This window comes from Boleophthalmus pectinirostris, unplaced genomic scaffold (genome assembly GCF_026225935.1).
Source record: "Boleophthalmus pectinirostris isolate CB_2022bp ecotype Guang Dong unplaced genomic scaffold, ASM2622593v1 HiC_scaffold_13, whole genome shotgun sequence".
NCBI classification, from domain to species: domain Eukaryota; kingdom Metazoa; phylum Chordata; class Actinopteri; order Gobiiformes; family Gobiidae; genus Boleophthalmus; species Boleophthalmus pectinirostris.
Window position 1 is genome coordinate 1,639,636 of NW_026571036.1, and position 16,228 is coordinate 1,655,863.

The 16,228-nt window shown below is 48.1% G+C and overlaps 2 protein-coding genes across 2 annotated transcripts in view; both read left to right on the forward strand.

Annotated features, from left to right (window-relative positions):
* Nucleotides 1-14,617, forward strand: LOC129407734 (myelin transcription factor 1-like protein). The gene is made up of 8 exons (XM_055149739.1): nucleotides 1-117; nucleotides 4,889-4,975; nucleotides 5,453-5,507; nucleotides 7,462-7,495; nucleotides 8,611-8,673; nucleotides 12,252-12,529; nucleotides 13,782-14,061; nucleotides 14,605-14,617. Exons 3-8 carry the CDS (start codon nucleotides 5,453-5,455, stop codon nucleotides 14,615-14,617), a joined length of 723 nt encoding a protein of 240 aa, XP_055005714.1. The 5' UTR covers nucleotides 1-117; nucleotides 4,889-4,975.
* Nucleotides 14,167-16,228, forward strand: part of LOC110173247 (myelin transcription factor 1-like protein) — a 23,000-nt gene continuing 20,938 nt past the window's right edge. The window contains 2 exon segments of the mRNA XM_055149133.1: nucleotides 14,167-14,188; nucleotides 14,605-14,759. Coding sequence (XP_055005108.1) covers nucleotides 14,647-14,759 — 113 coding nt within the window. The 5' untranslated portion in view covers nucleotides 14,167-14,188; nucleotides 14,605-14,646.

Sequence of the window (16,228 nt, forward strand, 5' to 3'; positions counted from 1 at the left end):
GGACTGAGCAAGAACCGGGACCGGGGACTGGACCGAGACCTGCGCCGAGACCTGAGTCCGGACCAGAACCGAGCCACACCGAGCCACCAAAGAACAAGAAGAAGCAACGCCATTTCAGTATGTTTCTGTTTCTCTGTCACCTGTCACTGTAGACCTGCTTTAGTCCCGGTTTAGTCCCGGTTTAGTCCTTGGTTAGTCCTGGTTTTACCCTTATCTAGTCCTGGTTTAGTCCTGGTTCAGTCCTGATTTGCTGCTCTGTGATTTTCTCGGCGAACTCCGGTTTTGAGTCCGGTTCTGTTGGGTTCAGTTGACACACTTTTCCCTTCTGTGGTCCTGGTTCAGTCCTGGTTTAGTCCTGGTTCAGTCCTGGTGTAGACCGGGTCTTGGACTGGTCCTGGGTGAGTTTGGTGTTTGTTTTCCAGACGCGCTCACAGATGGAGCTTTACTCAGAAACACTTGTGAGTCAGTCCAGAGTCTGGGACAAACTGAATAATTTAAACTCCGAGGTTCTTTAAGGTCACAGACTGAACCAGGACTAAACCAGGACTAAACCAGGACTAAACCAGAACTAAACCAGGACTAAACCAGAACTAAACCGGGTCTAAATTGGGAAACCAGGACTGAACCAGGACTGAACCGGGACTAAACCAGGACTGAACCGGGACTAAACCAGAACTAAACCAGGACTAAACCGGGTCTAAATTGGGACTGAACCAGGACTGAACCGGGACAGAACCAGGACTAAACCGGGTCTAAATTGGGACTGAACCAGGACTGAACCAGGACTGAACCGGGACTAAACCAGGACTGAACCGGGTCTAAATTGGGACTAAACCAGGACTGAACCGGGACTAAACCAGGTCTAAACTGGGACTGAACCGGGACCGACCCAGGACAGAACCAGGTCTAAACCAGGACTGAACCAGAACTAAACCAGGACTAAACAGGTTTAAACTTGTACTGAAACTGGACCAAACTTGGACAGATCCAGACCAGGACTGATCTGGGTCTGGGTTAATCCCGGTTTAGTCCTGATGGAGAAACGAGTCCGTGAGAACCGGGACTTTGTTGCCGTAGCGATAAACAACTTTATTCTGACAGGAGTTTAAACGAGACTCGAAACTTTGAATGAGTTTTAACGTTTGTCCAAAACTCCTGATGATGTCGACAGGTGGAACAGAACGTCCCCAAACGTCTAGAAAGTGTTTTTTTTTTTTTTTTTTTTTTTTTTGGACCTTTAGAGTAAAACCTGTTGACTTGTGTGTCGTCGTTTAGATTTAAACTTAGACTAAGAATAAAATATAAATGTTTAGAGCGACTTGATTTTTCCAAAAATCATTCTCACGATTATTTTTTATTTACACGATGCATTTATTTAGAAATTCTCTTTAAAAAACACTTTGCAAAACTTTCAAATTGAAAATAAATTCAGGCTACAAAAATCTGTGTGTCATTCGTTCATTTGTTTTTGAATAAAACCAAAAATAAGAAAATGAAAAAACTAATTAAAACTCTTTTCTTCATTATTTGTCTCCAAAACCAAAATGAAAAAAACAAAAAACAGATAATGATTAGTTTTTTCAGTTTTCGATTTTGTGTTTAAATGAAAAATGGAAAAAAAAAAAACGGATAACGGACTGAACCAGGACTTGGGTGATCAGGACTGAGACTGGTTCAGTCCTGGTATAATCCTGGTTCAGTCCTGGTTTAGTTCTGGTTTAGTCCTGGTTGAGTCCTGGTTTAGTCCTGGTTCACTCCATTATCTGTTTTTTTCCATTTTTTTTTCTTCTTTTATTTAATTTTGGTTTTAGAGACAAATAATGAAGAAATGTTTTTTTTTTTGGTTTTATTTCGAAAAAAACAAATGAACAAACGGCACAGATTTTCAAATCTGAACCTTAGAGCAATTTTATGATGTATAAAACATAAAATGAATAAAATAAATTTGAACATGAAATAAAACAGAAAAACTAAAAATAAACTTTATATCCAGCTCTTCTACAATCTCTATGTTTAAAACATAAAATAAATAAACTTATTTATATCAAAAATATCCCCAAATAAACTTTGCTAAGCTTTAAATCATTTCAGCTCAGTTATATGAGTTTGGAGATCATACAGTTGTAGGGAGTATTATCTGTTACATAAGTTGTAGGGAGTATTATCTGTTACATAAGTTGTAGGGAGTATTATCTGTTACATAAGTTGTAGGGAGTATTATCTGTTACATCAGGGTGAGTCTCAGAGGGAGCAGTGTGTGTCTGTATGTGAAGCTCGTCTGTATTCACCTCTGAGACCACAGTCTAGACCCAGACTGAACCAGGACTAAACCACGAATAAACTGGGACTACGACTGAACCAGGACCAGGACTGAACCAGGACCAGGACTGAACCAGGTCTAAACCATTTCTAAAGGTGGACTAAACCAGGACTAAATGTAACATTCATTATATTTCATGGACATAAAACAAATGCTTTAGTCCTGGTTTAGTCCTAGTTGTAGTCCTGGTTTTGGTCCTGGTTTTAGTCCTGCTTTAGCCCTTTAGACCTGGGTCAGTCCCTCTTTAGTCCTGGTTTCAACTGAACTTGTTTCAGACCTGGTCCAGTCCCGGTCAGTCCTCCTTTAGACCAGTTTAAGTCCTTGAGCTGGATCCTGGTGGTTTTGTTTTGGGTCCAGTCCAGAGTCCAGAGGTGAGACTGTGCTTTTCCCTCAGACTGTGGCGCTAACTGTGAGCACTGCTCTGTCTGAAACTCTGAGACTTTCACCTCAACTTTTATTGAACACAGTCTGACCCGAAGGACCTGATTTATCTGAAATAAAACAGTCGAGTCACGTCTTAGTGTAAAACCAAACTCCAGAACAAAACCACGACACTCGCTCGGATCACAGGAAAAATGAAAACAGGTCTCTAAATAACATATATATATATATATATATATATATATATATATATATATATATATATATATATATATATATATATATATATATATATATATATATATATATATATATATATATATATATATATATATATATATATATATTTTTTCTTGAGTTTGATTTTAAAACTTTTCTGGACAGAGTCTACTCGTGTGTCTACATTGTGTCTCCATGGTAACTGCTGAACATTCTGCCATAGACATACATGTGGACCGCCCCCCAGAGTGATGTGACTGTAAAGTATCAGTTAATTTAGTGAATTGGTTTAGACCAGGTTTAGTCCTGTTGTTAGTCTCTGTTTAGTCCTGGTTTAGTTCTGGTTTAGTCCTAGTTTAGTCCCTGTTTGGTCCTGGTTTAGTCCCTGTTTGGTCCTAGTTTAGTCCCTGTTTGGTCCTGGTTTAGTCCTGGTTTAGTCCTGGTTTAGTCCTGGTTTAGTCCTGGGTTAGTCCTGGTTTAGACCTGGTTTAGACCTGGTTTAGACCTGGTTTAGTCCTGGTTTGGTCCTGGTCCAGTCCTGTTTTAGTCCTAGTTTAGTCACTGTTTGGTCCTGATTTAGTCCTGGTTTAGTCTCTATTTAGTCCTGGTTCAGTCTTGGTTTAGTCCTGGTTTGGTCCTGGTTTAGTCCTGGTTTAGTCTCTGTTTGGTCCTGGTTTAGTCCTGGTCCAGTCCTGGTTTAGACCTGGTTTAGACCTGGTTTAGTCCTGGTTTGGGCCTGGTCCAGTCCTGGTTTAGTCCTGGTTTAGTCCTGGTCTGTTCTCAGAGGGAGCAGTGTGTGTCTATATGTGAAGCTCATCAGTATTCACATCAGAGACCACAGTCTAGACCCGGACTGAACCAGGACCAGGATCAGTCCAGGACTGAACTGGTACTACAGTTAAACCAGGACCAGTCCAGGTAAAACAGGACTAAATGTGACATTTATTATATTACATGGTCATAAAACAAATGTTTTTAAGTGTCATAAAGGTCGTGTGAGGGCGGGTCGGTCCGGTCCTGGTTCAGTTCTTCTATAGACTGAAGCCTGGGATTTAGTCTTTGAGTAGTTCTTGTTTAGACCTGATTCAGACCTGGTCTAGTCCTGGTTCAGTCCCTGTTCAGCCCTGGGACATGTCCTAGGACAAGTCCTGGTTTAGACCTGGGACAGACCTGGGACAAGACCTAGTTTAGTCCTGGTTTAGTCCCAGTTCAGTCCTGGGACAAGTCCTGGTTCAAACCTGGTTCAATCGTGTTTCAGTCCTGGTTTTAGACCCGGTTTTAGACCCAGTTGCGTCGCGGTTCAGTCGCGGTCTTGTTTGATGGATGGTCTCTATAGAACCCTCTGTATGGTTTCCATGGAGACTGCAGGTCTGAGCGCGCTCAGTAGAGAGCAGCAGACGAGGGGTTGGAGCGCGCTCAGTAGAGGCCTGAGATGAACCCGGCGACGCGTGAGCAGAAACCTAATGAGAGCGAGTTCAGACCGGGACAAGAACCGGGACTAAACCGGGACTAAATCAGGACTGAACCTGGACTAAACCTGGACTAAACCAGGACAAGAACCGGGACTGAACTGGGACTAAACCAGGACTGAACCAGGACAAGAACCGGGACTGAACCTGGACTAAACCTGGACTAAACCTGGACTAAACCTGGACTAAACCTGGACTAATCCAGGACAAGAACCGGACTGAACTGGGACTAAACCAGGACTGAACCAGGACAAGAACCGGGACTGAACCTGGACTAAACCTGGACTAAACCTGGACTAAACCAGGACAAGAACTGGGAATAAACCTGGACTGAACTGGGACAAGAACCGGGACTAAACCAGGTCTAAACCAGGACTGAACCAGGACTAAACCAGGACAGGAACCGGGACTAAACCACGACTGAACCAGGACTAAACCAGGACAAGAATCGGGAATAAACCGGGACTAAACCTGTTTTTATTTTGTTTTGTTTTTTCAGATGTTTTGGTGAAAGTGAAGAATCTGATGAAGCTCGAACTCAGACCAAAGAATCTGAACCAACGACAAAAAACACGACAGGAAACAGGTGAGAGGAAGAAGAAGAGAGAGAGAGAGAGGAGGAAGAGAGAGGTAGAGAGAGAGGAGGAGGAGAGGAGAGATGAAAAAAGAGGACAGGAGGAGAGGAGGAGGAGAGAGAGAAGAGGAGGAGGAGATAGAGGAGAAAAGAGGATGATGAGGAGGGCAGAAAAAAAAGGAGGAGAGAGAGGAAGAGTGGAGGAGGAGAAAGTGATAGAAAAGAGGAGGAGGAAGAGTGTGTTGTTGTTGTTGTTGTTGTTTGTTGTTGTTGTTGTTGTGTTGTTGTTGTTGTTGTTGTTTGTGTTGTTGTTGTTGTTGTTGTTTGTTGTTGTTTGTTGTTGTTTGTTGTTGTTGTTGTTGTTGTTGTGTTGTTGTTGTGTTTGTTGTTGTGTTAGTGGAGTTGTGTGTTTGTTGTTGTTGTTGTTGTAGTATTTGTTGTGTTGTTGTTGTGTTTGTTGTTGTGTAAGTGGAGTTGTGTGTTTGACAGATGGAGGTGAACTCGTCTGAGAAACGACACAGAACCAGGTCCAAAGGAGTACGAGGTACACAACTACACACACAACGCACAACTGACGCACAACTGACGCACAACTATACACACAACTATACAACTGTACACACAACTGTTCACACAACTATACACAACTATACAACTATACACACAACTGACGCACAACTATACACACAATGCACAACTGACGCACAACTACACACACAACTATACACACAACTATACACACAACTATACACACAACTATACTCACAACTATACACACAACTATACACACAACTATACTCACAACTATAACAACTATACACAACTATACAACTATACACACAACTGACGCACAACTATACAACTACACAACTACACACAACTGACGCACAACTATACACAACTGTACACACACAGAATACACACAACTACACGCACAAAGCACAACTATATACACAACTGACACACAACTGATGTACAAATATACACAACTGATGCACAACACACAACTATACACACAGCTATACACACAACTATACAACTATACACACAACTGTTCACACAACTATACACAACTATACAACTATACACACAACTACACACACAACGCACAACTGATGCACAACTGATGCACAACTGATGCACAACTGACGCACAACTATACACACAATGCACAACTGACGCACAACTACACACACAACTATACACACAACTATACACACAACTATACAACTATACACAACTATACAACTATACACACAACTGACGCACAACTACACACACAACTATACACACAACTATACAACTATACACACAACTGACGCACAACTATACAACTACACAACTACACACAACTGACGCACAACTATACAACTATACACAACTATACAACTATACAACTATACACACAACTGACGCACAACTATACAACTACACAACTACACACAAGTGACGCACAACTATACACAACTGTACACACACAGAATACACACAACTACACGCACAAAGCACAACTATATACACAAATGACACACAACTGATGTACAAATATACACAACTGATGCACAACACACAGCTATACACACAACTATACACACAACTATACACACAACTATACAACTACACAACTCACAACTAATGCACAACGATACAACACACACAACACACAATTACACACAACTATACACAACTATACACAACTATACAACTATACACACAACTGACGCACAACTATACAACTACACAACTACACACAACTGACGCACAACTATACACAACTGTACACACACAGAATACACACAACTACACGCACAAAGCACAACTATATACACAACTGACACACAACTGATGCACAACACACAACTATACACACAACTGTACACACAACTATACACACAACTATACAACTACACAACTGATGCACAACTATACAACATACAATTACACACAACTATACACAACTATACAACTATACACACAACACACAACTATACACAACTGACTCACAACTATGCACAACTATACAACTACACAACTATATACAACTACACACAATACACAATTATACACACAATTACACACAACTATACAACACACAATACACACACGACTATACACACAACACACACAACTATACAGTACACACACACAAGTACACACACAAGTACACAACACACACACAAGTAGACAACTACACACACCACAAATACACACACAAGAATACAACACACAGACACAAGTACACAACATACAACACACACACACACAACTACATACGCACACACACACACACAGACACACACACACACACACACACACACACACACACTGTATTTCAATCTGAATATTACAAAAAACATGAATTTAAATGTGTGACGGCGGCTATACTGACCATTTCACACATCTGTTTCTCCTGTGTGTTGTGTGTGTGTGTTGTGTGTGTGTGTTGTGTGTGTGTGTGTGTGTGTGTGTGTGTGTGTGTGTGTTGTGTGTGTGTGTAGCTGCAGTGGAGGCTCTCACTCAGGAGCTCTTCAGGTAAATACTCAAGTTTTACAACACGTCAAGATGAAAAGTGTGTCAGGTGCCCTCCCCATGTGTGTCAGGTGCCCTCCAAGTGTGTGTCAGGTGCCCTCCAAGTGTGTGTCAGGTGCCCTCCCCGAGTGTGTCAGGTGCCCTCCCCGTGTGTGTCAGGTGCCCTCCAAGTGTGTGTCAGGTGCCCTCCCCGTGTGTGTCAGGTGCCCTCCAAGTGTGTGTCAGGTGCCCTCCCCGAGTGTGTCAAGTGCCCTCCCCGTGTGTGTCAGGTGCCCTCCAAGTGTGTGTCAGGTGCCCTCCCCGAGTGTGTCAAGTGCCCTCCAAGTGTGTGTCAGGTGCCCTCCAAGTGTGTGTCAGGTGCCCTCCCCATGTGTGTCAGGTGCCCTCCCCATGTGTGTCAGGTGCCCTCCCCGAGTGTGTCAAGTGCCCTCCCCGTGTGTGTCAGGTGCCCTCCAAGTGTGTGTCAGGTGCCCTCCAAGTGTGTGTCAGGTGCCCTCCCCATGTGTGTCAGGTGCCCTCCCCATGTGTGTCAGGTGCCCTCCCGAGTGTGTCAAGTGCCCTCCCGTGTGTGTCAGGTGCCCTCCAGTGTGTGTCAGGTGCCCTCCCCATGTGTGTCAGGTGTCCCCCAGTGTGTCAAGTGCCCTCCCCGTGTGTGTCAGGTGCCCTCCCCGTGTGTGTCAGGTGCCCTCCCCTGTGTGTGTCAGGTGCCCTCCCCGTGTGTGTCAGGTGTCCTCCCCGTGTGTGTCAGGTGCCCTCCCCGTGTGTGTCAGGTGCCCTCCCCGTGTGTGTGTCAGGTGTCCTCCCCGTGTGTGTCAGGTGCCCTCCCCGTGTGTGTCAGGTGCCCTCCCGTGTGTGTCAGGTGCCCTCCCCGTGTGTGTCAGGTGCCCTCCCCGTGTGTGTCAGGTGCCCTCCCCGTGTGTGTCAGGTGCCCTCCCCGTGTGTGTCAGGTGCCTCCCCGTGTGTGTCAGGTGCCCTCCCCGTGTGTGTCAGGTGCCCTCCCCGTGTGTGTCAGGTGCCCTCCCCGTGTGTGTCAGGTGCCCTCCCCGAGTGTGTCAAGTGCCCTCCCTGTGTGTGTCAGGTGCCCTCCCCGTGTGTGTAACAGTTTGTTTTGTGTGCAGTTGTCCCACTCCGGGCTGTGACGGCAGTGGACATGTGAGCGGAAAATACGCAAGACACAGAAGGTAAGAAGAACCTGGTTTAGTCCTGGTTTAGTTCTGGTCTAATCCTGGTTTAGTCCTGGTCCAGTCCTGGTCTAGTCCTGGTCTAGTCCTGGTTCAGTCCTGGTTCAGTCCTGGTTCAGTCCTGGTCTAGTCCTGGTCTAGTCCTGGTTTAGTCCTGGTTCAGTCCTGGTCTAGTCCTGGTCTAGTCCTGGTTCAGTCCTGGTTCAGTCCTGGTTCAGTCCTGGTCTAGTCCTGGTTTAGTCCTGGTTTAGTCCTGGTTTAGTCCTGGTTCTAGTCCTGGTTCAGTCCTGGTCTAGTCCTGGTCTAGTCCTGGTCTAGTCCTGGTCTAGTCCTGGTTTAGTCCTGGTTTAGTCCTGGTTCAGTGCTGGTCTAGTCCTGGTCTAGTCCTGGTCTAGTCCTGGTCTAGTCCTGGTTCAGTCCTGGTCTAGTCCTGGTCTAGTCCTGGTTTAGTCCTGTTCTAGTCCTGGTTTAGTCCTGGTCTTTGTCTGGGTGCTGTGGAGGTTGCCGTGGTGGTGGATGGAGGCTGTCACCATGGTAACGGCGCTGCAGCCCGTCTCCCGTGGTAACGATGATGTCTCCACGGCGACGGCGCTGTTTTAATTAACGGCAGCCAAGTTTTATTTTTAGTCCAGAGACATTTCCACTCATTCACAAAGACCGAGCCAGACTTTGTTTGGTCTGCGGTCAGTCCTGCTTTAGTCCTGGTTTGGTTCTGGTTTTGGTCTGGTTTTGTTTTCTGGTCTCTGGTCTTGGCCTGGTCCTGGTCTGGTCCCGGTCTTGGTCTGTGTTTGCTGCAGGACTGTGTGTACTCAGATGGGCTCTGGTCTCTGGTCCTGGTCTAGTTCTGGTCCTGGTCTGGTCCTGGTCTGGTCTGGTCTGGTCTGGTCTGGTCTGTGTCTGGTGCAGGACTCTGTGTCCTCAGATGGTCCTGGTCTTGGTCTGGTCCCGGTCTTGGTCTGTGTTTGGTGCAGGACTCTGTGTCCTCAGATGGTCCTGGTCTTGGTCTGGTCCCGGTCTTGGTCTGTGTTTGCTGCAGGACTCTGTGTCCTCAGATGGTCCTGATATGGTCCTGGTCCTCGTCCTGGTGTTGGTCCCGCTCTAGTCCCAGTCCTGGTCTGCGTCTGTGTTTGCTGCAGGTCTCTGGTCCTGGTCTCGGTCTGGTCTGGTCTTGGTCTTGGTCCCGGTCTTGGTCTGGTCCTGGTCCCGGTCTTGGTCCTGGTCCCAGTCTGGGTCCTGGTCCCGGTCTTGGTCCCGGTCTTGGTCCTGGTCCCGGTCTTGGTCTGGTCCCAGTCTGGGTCCTGGTCCTGGTCCCGGTCTGGGTCCTGGTCTGGGTCCTGGTCTTGGTCCTGGTCTGGGTCCTGGTCCTGGTCCCAGTCTGGTCTTGGTCCTGGTCTTGGTCTGGTCTTGGTCCTGGTCCTGGTCCCGGTCTTGGTCCCGGTCTGGTCCCGGTCTTGGTCCCGGTCTGGTCCCGGTCCGGTTCCCGGTCTTGGTCCCGGTCCTGGTCCCGGTCCTGGTCCCGGTCCTGGTCTTGGTCCCGGTCCCGGTCCTGGTCTGGGTCTATGTTTGCTGCAGGTCTCTGAACCTGGTCCTGGTCACAGTCTGGTCCTGGTCCTGGTCCCGGTCTTGGTCCCGGTCTTGGTCCTGGTCCCGGTCCCGGTCTTGGTCCCGGTCTTGGTCTGGTCCCGGTCTGGTCCCGGTCTGGGTCCTGGTCCCGGTCTTGGTTCCGGTCCCGGTCTTGGTCTGGTCCCAGTCTGGGTCCTGGTCCTGGTCTTGGTCCCGGTCCCGGTCCCAGTCTTGTTCTGGTCCCAGTCTGGGTCCTGGTCCTGGTCCTGGTCTTGGTCCTGGTCCCAGTCTTGGTCCCGGTCTTGGTCCCGGTCCCGGTCCCGGTCTTGGTCTGGTCCCAGTCTGGGTCCTGGTCCTGGTCCCGGTCTTGGTCTGGGTCCCGGTCTGGGTCCTGTTCTTGGTCCCGGTCTTGGTCTGGTCCCAGTCTGGGTCCTGGTCCTGGTCCCAGTCTGGGTCCTGGTCCCGGTCTTGGTCTGGGTCCCGGTCTGGGTCCTGGTCTTGGTCCTGCTCTTGGTCCTGGTCCCGGGACCGGTCTTGGTCTGGTCCCGGTCCCGATCCCGGTCTTGGTCCTGGTCTGGTCTTAGTCCCGGTCTTGGTCCCGGTCTGGTCTTGGTCCCGGTCCCGGTCCCGGTCTTGGTCTTGGTCCTGGTCTTGGTCCCGGTCTTGGTCTTGGTCCTGGTCCTGGTCCCGGTCCTGGTCCTGGGCCTGGTCTTGGTCCTGGTCTGTGTTTGCTGCAGGTCTCTGGTCCTGGTCTCGGTCTGGTCTGGTCTTGGTCTTGGTCCCGGTCTTGGTCCCGGTCTTGGTCTGGTCCTGGGCCCGGTCTTGGTCCTGGTCCTGGTCTGGGTCTGTGTTTGCTGCAGGTCTCTGGTCCTGGTCCTGGTCCCGGTCTTGGTCCCGGTCTTGGTCCCGGTCTTGGTCCTGGTCTGTGTTTGCTGCAGGACTCTGTGTCCTGGTCCTGGTCACAGTCTGGTCCCGGTCCTGGTCCCGGTCCCGGTCTTGGTCCTGGTCCCGGTCTGGTCCCGGTCTTGGTCCTGGTCCTGGTCCTGGTCTGTGTTTGCTGCAGGACTCTGTGTCCTCAGATGCCTCAGACGCTGCAGTGCACCATGGGAACTGAATCTGAATGAGTCTGAAAGAAACAGAACGACTCAGAGAACAAAGACCTGGATTAGACCGGGTTTAGTTCTAGTTTAGTCCTGGTTTAGACTTGGTTTAGTCCTGGTTTAGACTTGGTTTAGACTTGGTTTAGTCCTGGTTTAGTCCTGGTTTAGTTCTGAGTTAGTCCTGGTTTAGTCCTGGTTTAGTCCTGGGTTAGACCTGGGTTAGTCCTGGTTTAGTCCTGGTTTAGTCCTGATTTAGTTCTAGTTTAGTCCCGGTTTAGTCCTGGTTCAGTCCTGGTTTAGTCCTGAGTTAGTCCTGGTTTAGTCCTGAGTTAGACTTGGTTTAGTCCTGGTTTAGACTTGGTTTAGACTTGGTTTAGTCCTGGTTTAGTCCTGGTTTAGTTCTGAGTTTAGTCCTGGGTTTAGTCCTGGTTTAGTCCTGGTTTAGTCCTGAGTTAGTCCTGGTTTAGTCCTGGTTTAGTCCTGGTTTAGTCCTGGGTTAGTCCTGGTTTAGTCCTGGTTTAGTCCTGATTTAGTTCTAGTTTAGTCCCGGTTTAGTCCTGGTTAGTCCTGGTTTTTTAGTCCTGGTTTAGTCCTGGTTTAGTCCTGGTTTAGTCCTGGTTTAGTCCTGGTTAGTCCTGGTTTAGTCCTGGTTTAGTCCTGGTTTAGTCCTGGTTTAGTCCTGGTTCAGTCCTGGTTTAGTCCTGAGTTAGTCCTGGTTTAGTCCTGAGTTAGACTTGGGTTAGTCCTGGTTTAGATCTAAATATTGTGTTTAAACACATGTAGTAACTTGGCTGTGAACCAGCACTTGACCCGGTCTAAACCCGGTCTAAACCCGGTCTAAACCCGGTCTAAACCCGGTCTAAACCCGGTCTAATCCCGGTCTAAACCCGGTCTAAACCCGGTCTTGTGTTGCAGTGTTTACGGTTGTCCTTTGGCCAAAAAGAGAAAGGCTCTGGAGAAGGTTCCGCTGGAGCCCGCCGCCAAACGGAGCCGTTACATCACTTCCTGTCCCGACGACGACGACGACGAACAAGATGGCGGCTTCGACCACGACAGGTTAAAGGTCACGAGGAGGCGGGACGAGTCGTCTGACCCGGAAGAGGAACAGGAAATAGACGAACAGGAAGTGAAAGACGAAGAGGAGCGATACGACGAGGAGGATGAAGAGGAGGAGGCACGGAGAGCGCTGACAGGTGAGATGACAGGTGCAGACAGGTGAGATGACAGGTGCTGACAGGTGAGAACACAGACAGGTGCAGACAGGTGAGAACACAGACAGGTGCAGACAGGTGAGACACTGACAGGTGCAGACAGGTGAGAACACTGACAGGTGCAGACAGGTGAGAGCGCTGACAGGTGAGATGACAGGTGCAGGCAGGTGAGAGCGCTGACAGGTGAGAACACAGACAGGTGCTGACAGGTGAGAGACAGACAGGTGAGACTGACAGGTGACTGACTGACAGGTGACAGAGACAGGTGAGATGACAGGTGCAGACAGGTGAGAGCACTGACAGGTGCAGACAGGTGAGAGCAGACAGGTGCTGACAGGTTGAGAGACAGGTGCAGACAGGTGACTGACAGGTGAGAACACAGACAGGTGAGACAGACAGCGCTGACAGGTGACAGACAGGTGAGAGCGCTGACAGGTGTGCTGACAGGTGAGAACACTGACAGGTACAGACAGGTGAGAGCACTGACAGGTGAGAGTCCTGGACTCAGTCCTGGTCTAGTCCCAGTCCAAGTCCTGGTCTCAGTCCTGGTCTGGTTCTGGTCTGGTCCCGGACCAGGTTCAGTCCTGGTTTAGTCCTGGTTTAGTCCTGGTTTAGTCCAGGTTTAGTCCTGGTTTAGTCCTGGTTTAGTCCAGGTTTAGTCCAGGTTTAGTCCTGGTTTAGTCCTGGTTTAGTCCTGGTTTAGTCCAGGTTTAGTCCTGGTTTAGTCCAGGTTTAGTCCAGGTTTAGTCCTGGTTTAGTCCTGGTTTAGTCCAGGTTTAGTCCTGGTTTAGTCCTGGTTAGTCCTGGTTTAGTCCTGGTTTAGTCCTGTTTAGTCCTGGTTTAGTCCTGGTTTAGTCCTGTTTAGTCCTGGTTTAGTCCTGGTTTAGTCCTGGTTTAGTCCTGGTTTAGTCCTGGTTTAGTCCTGGTTTAGTCCTGGTTTAGTCCATTATCTGTTTTTTCCATTTTTCATTTAAACACAAAATCAGAAACTGAAAAAAAGAATCTTTATCTGTTTTTTTCATTTTGGTTTTGGAGACAAATAATGAAAAAAATTGAAAAAAATTGGTGAAATCAATTTTTTTTTTTTAGTTTCCTTATTTTTGGTTTGAAAAACAAATGAACGAATGACACACGGATTCTCCTGTCGCCATGGAGACATCATCGCTCTGCCTGGAATAACCCAGACTGTGGCTTTATTCTGACTCTGATTTCTTTGTTGTTTGTGTGTTTTCAGTCGAGAGCCTCTACAGACCAAGTCCACCGTCCAAACCCGTCCAGCTTCTGAAGGACGACCACACCAGCCCCGGCCTCCACCCGGGACTGAACCCAGCTCTGAACCCGGGGCTAAGTCCCGGTTTAAGTCCAGGTCCGAGTCCGGGTCTGAGTCCGGGTCTTAGTCCGGGCGTGAACCCGGCTCAGGGGACCAGGACCCGGGAGGACTACGAGGACTACGACCAGCTGGTGGCCAAGTCCCTGCTGAACCTGGGCAAGATGGCCGACTCGGTGTCCGAATCGTCCCACAGCGAAGACGAGGAGGAGGAGGAGAGGAGAGGAGGAGAGAGCGACGAGGAAGAGGAGGAGGAGGAGGAGAGGAGGCAGGGGCTGAGCGTCGACCTCAACAGCGACGTGGTCCGAGAAACTGTGAGAGAAATCATCTGCAACGTCTGAAGCTCTTCTCTGAGAGTCTGTTCCTCTGACCTTCTCCTTTGCTCCTCTGACCTTCTGCTTTCCTCTTTTCTGTTCCTCCTGTGCTCCTCTGCTCCTGTTCTGTTCCTCCTCTCTTCTTTTTCTCTTCTTCTCCTCCTCTGACCTGCGTGTTGTTTATTCTGTTTCTCCTCTGACCTTCTCCTCTCCTCTGTTCCTCTCTCATCTTTCTGTTTCTCCTCTGACCTGCGTGTAGTTTCTTCTGTTCTTCTGACCCGTGTATGGTTCTCCTGCCTCTGTTCCTTCTCCTTTGCTCTTGACCTGCCTGTGCTTTCTTCTGTTTCTCTTCTGTTTCTCCTCTGACCTGCGTGTGGTTTCTTCTGTTCTTCTGACCTGTGTGTGTGGTTCTTTAGGTGGACTCGCTGAAGCTCCTCGCTCAGGGTCACGGGACGGTGATGGCGGACGACGGTTACCCAGAGTGCAGCGTGGTGGAGGAGGGGCGGGGCTTCCTGGGTCCTAAAGTGAACGAGTCTCCACTGCACCTGCACGGACAGAACCACATCCACAGGTCAGAACCTCACAGAACCTCACAGAACCACACAGAACCTCACAGAACCACACAGAACCTCACAGAACTACAGAACCTCACGAACCACACAGAACCACAGAGAACCTCACAGAACCACATCCACAGGTCAGAACCTCACAGAACCTCACAGAACCACACAGAACCACACAGAACCACACAGAACCTCAGAGAACCACACAGAACCACAGAGAACCTCACAGAACCACATCCACAGGTCAGAACCTCACAGAACCACACAGAACCTCGCAAAACCACACAGAACCACACAGAACCACATAGAACCACACAGAACCTTACAGAACCTCATAGAACCACACAGAACCTCACAGAACCTCACAGAACCACACAGAACCTCACAGAACTATACAGAACCTCACAGAACCACACAGAACCACACAGAACCTCACAGAACCACACAGAACCTCACAGAACTATACAGAACCTCACAGAACCTCACAGAACCACACAGAACCACACAGAACCTCACAGAACCTCACAGAACCACACAGAACACACAGAACCTCACAGAACTATACAGAACCTCACAGAACCTCACAGAACCTCACAGAACCACACAGAACCAGCCCAGGCTTAGAGCTCATGTTCATCTGTGTTCATCTGAGGAGCCTGAGCGAGGTCACTTCATTGTTATATTCTATATTATTTTATTCTCTCGTTTAAACTCTAAACTTTTCCCATAGTTCATGTTTTCGTTGTTGATTGTCTCTGTTCTGTGTTAAATCTCTAAAGTGTCAGTGTGGATGTTTCCTGGATGTTTTGCAGTGTGACGAGTCGTATCTGTGGAGCTGCGTTCATGAAGCTCGTCTCCGTTTCACTTTTGCTCTTGTAAAGTTTCTGTCTGATGTGGTAAAGTGTTTTAGATTTAAACTTTCCGCGTCCATCACGAGTCGTTCCTCGAGCTCCTGATGCGACGCTCGGTCTTTACGTCGCTGTGGAGATTTTACACAACGGATTTTGAAAGAGCAGGAGGTTTATTTTGACACCGGCCTGTTTATTTCCCGTTTCCCCTGATAAAAGTTTGGAGACGCTCTGACGCTGAAAAATTAAAACTCCAGTCTGATTTGAGTGTCGAGCCGAGTCATGACGACCTGTGGACGCTCGTACGACTCTGATGGTGTAAATTGTCCAAACAGTTAAAAAGGAAAACCAAACCTGCCCACATCTGCTGTTCCTTAAATCCTGAAGATTTGTTTTGTTTCACTTTGAGCTGCAGAATAAAAATAACTTTATGAATGAATGAACAAAATTCCATTTCTTTCCCATGAGGTCTTCTTCTGTGAGGAACACCTGCTGAAAATGAAATAAAAAAAAAACCAAAACATTCTTTAGCGTCTCTGGGTTAAATCTGTCAGGAGCAGTGGGACCATCTCCAGATCCTGAGCTGGTCTTGGTCCGGACCTGAGCTGAGGGTCTGAGCTGTTGGAGGA

Coding starts and splice junctions, on each gene's coding strand:
- LOC129407734 (XM_055149739.1), top strand. CDS start 5,453: ATGGAGGTGAACTCGTCTGAGAAACGACACAGAACCAGGTCCAAAGGA. Junction 5,508..7,461: donor CAGGTCCAAAGGAGTACGAG/GTACACAACTAC, acceptor GTGTGTGTGTAG/CTGCAGTGGAGGCTCTCACT. Junction 8,674..12,251: donor AAATACGCAAGACACAGAAG/GTAAGAAGAACC, acceptor CTTGTGTTGCAG/TGTTTACGGTTGTCCTTTGG.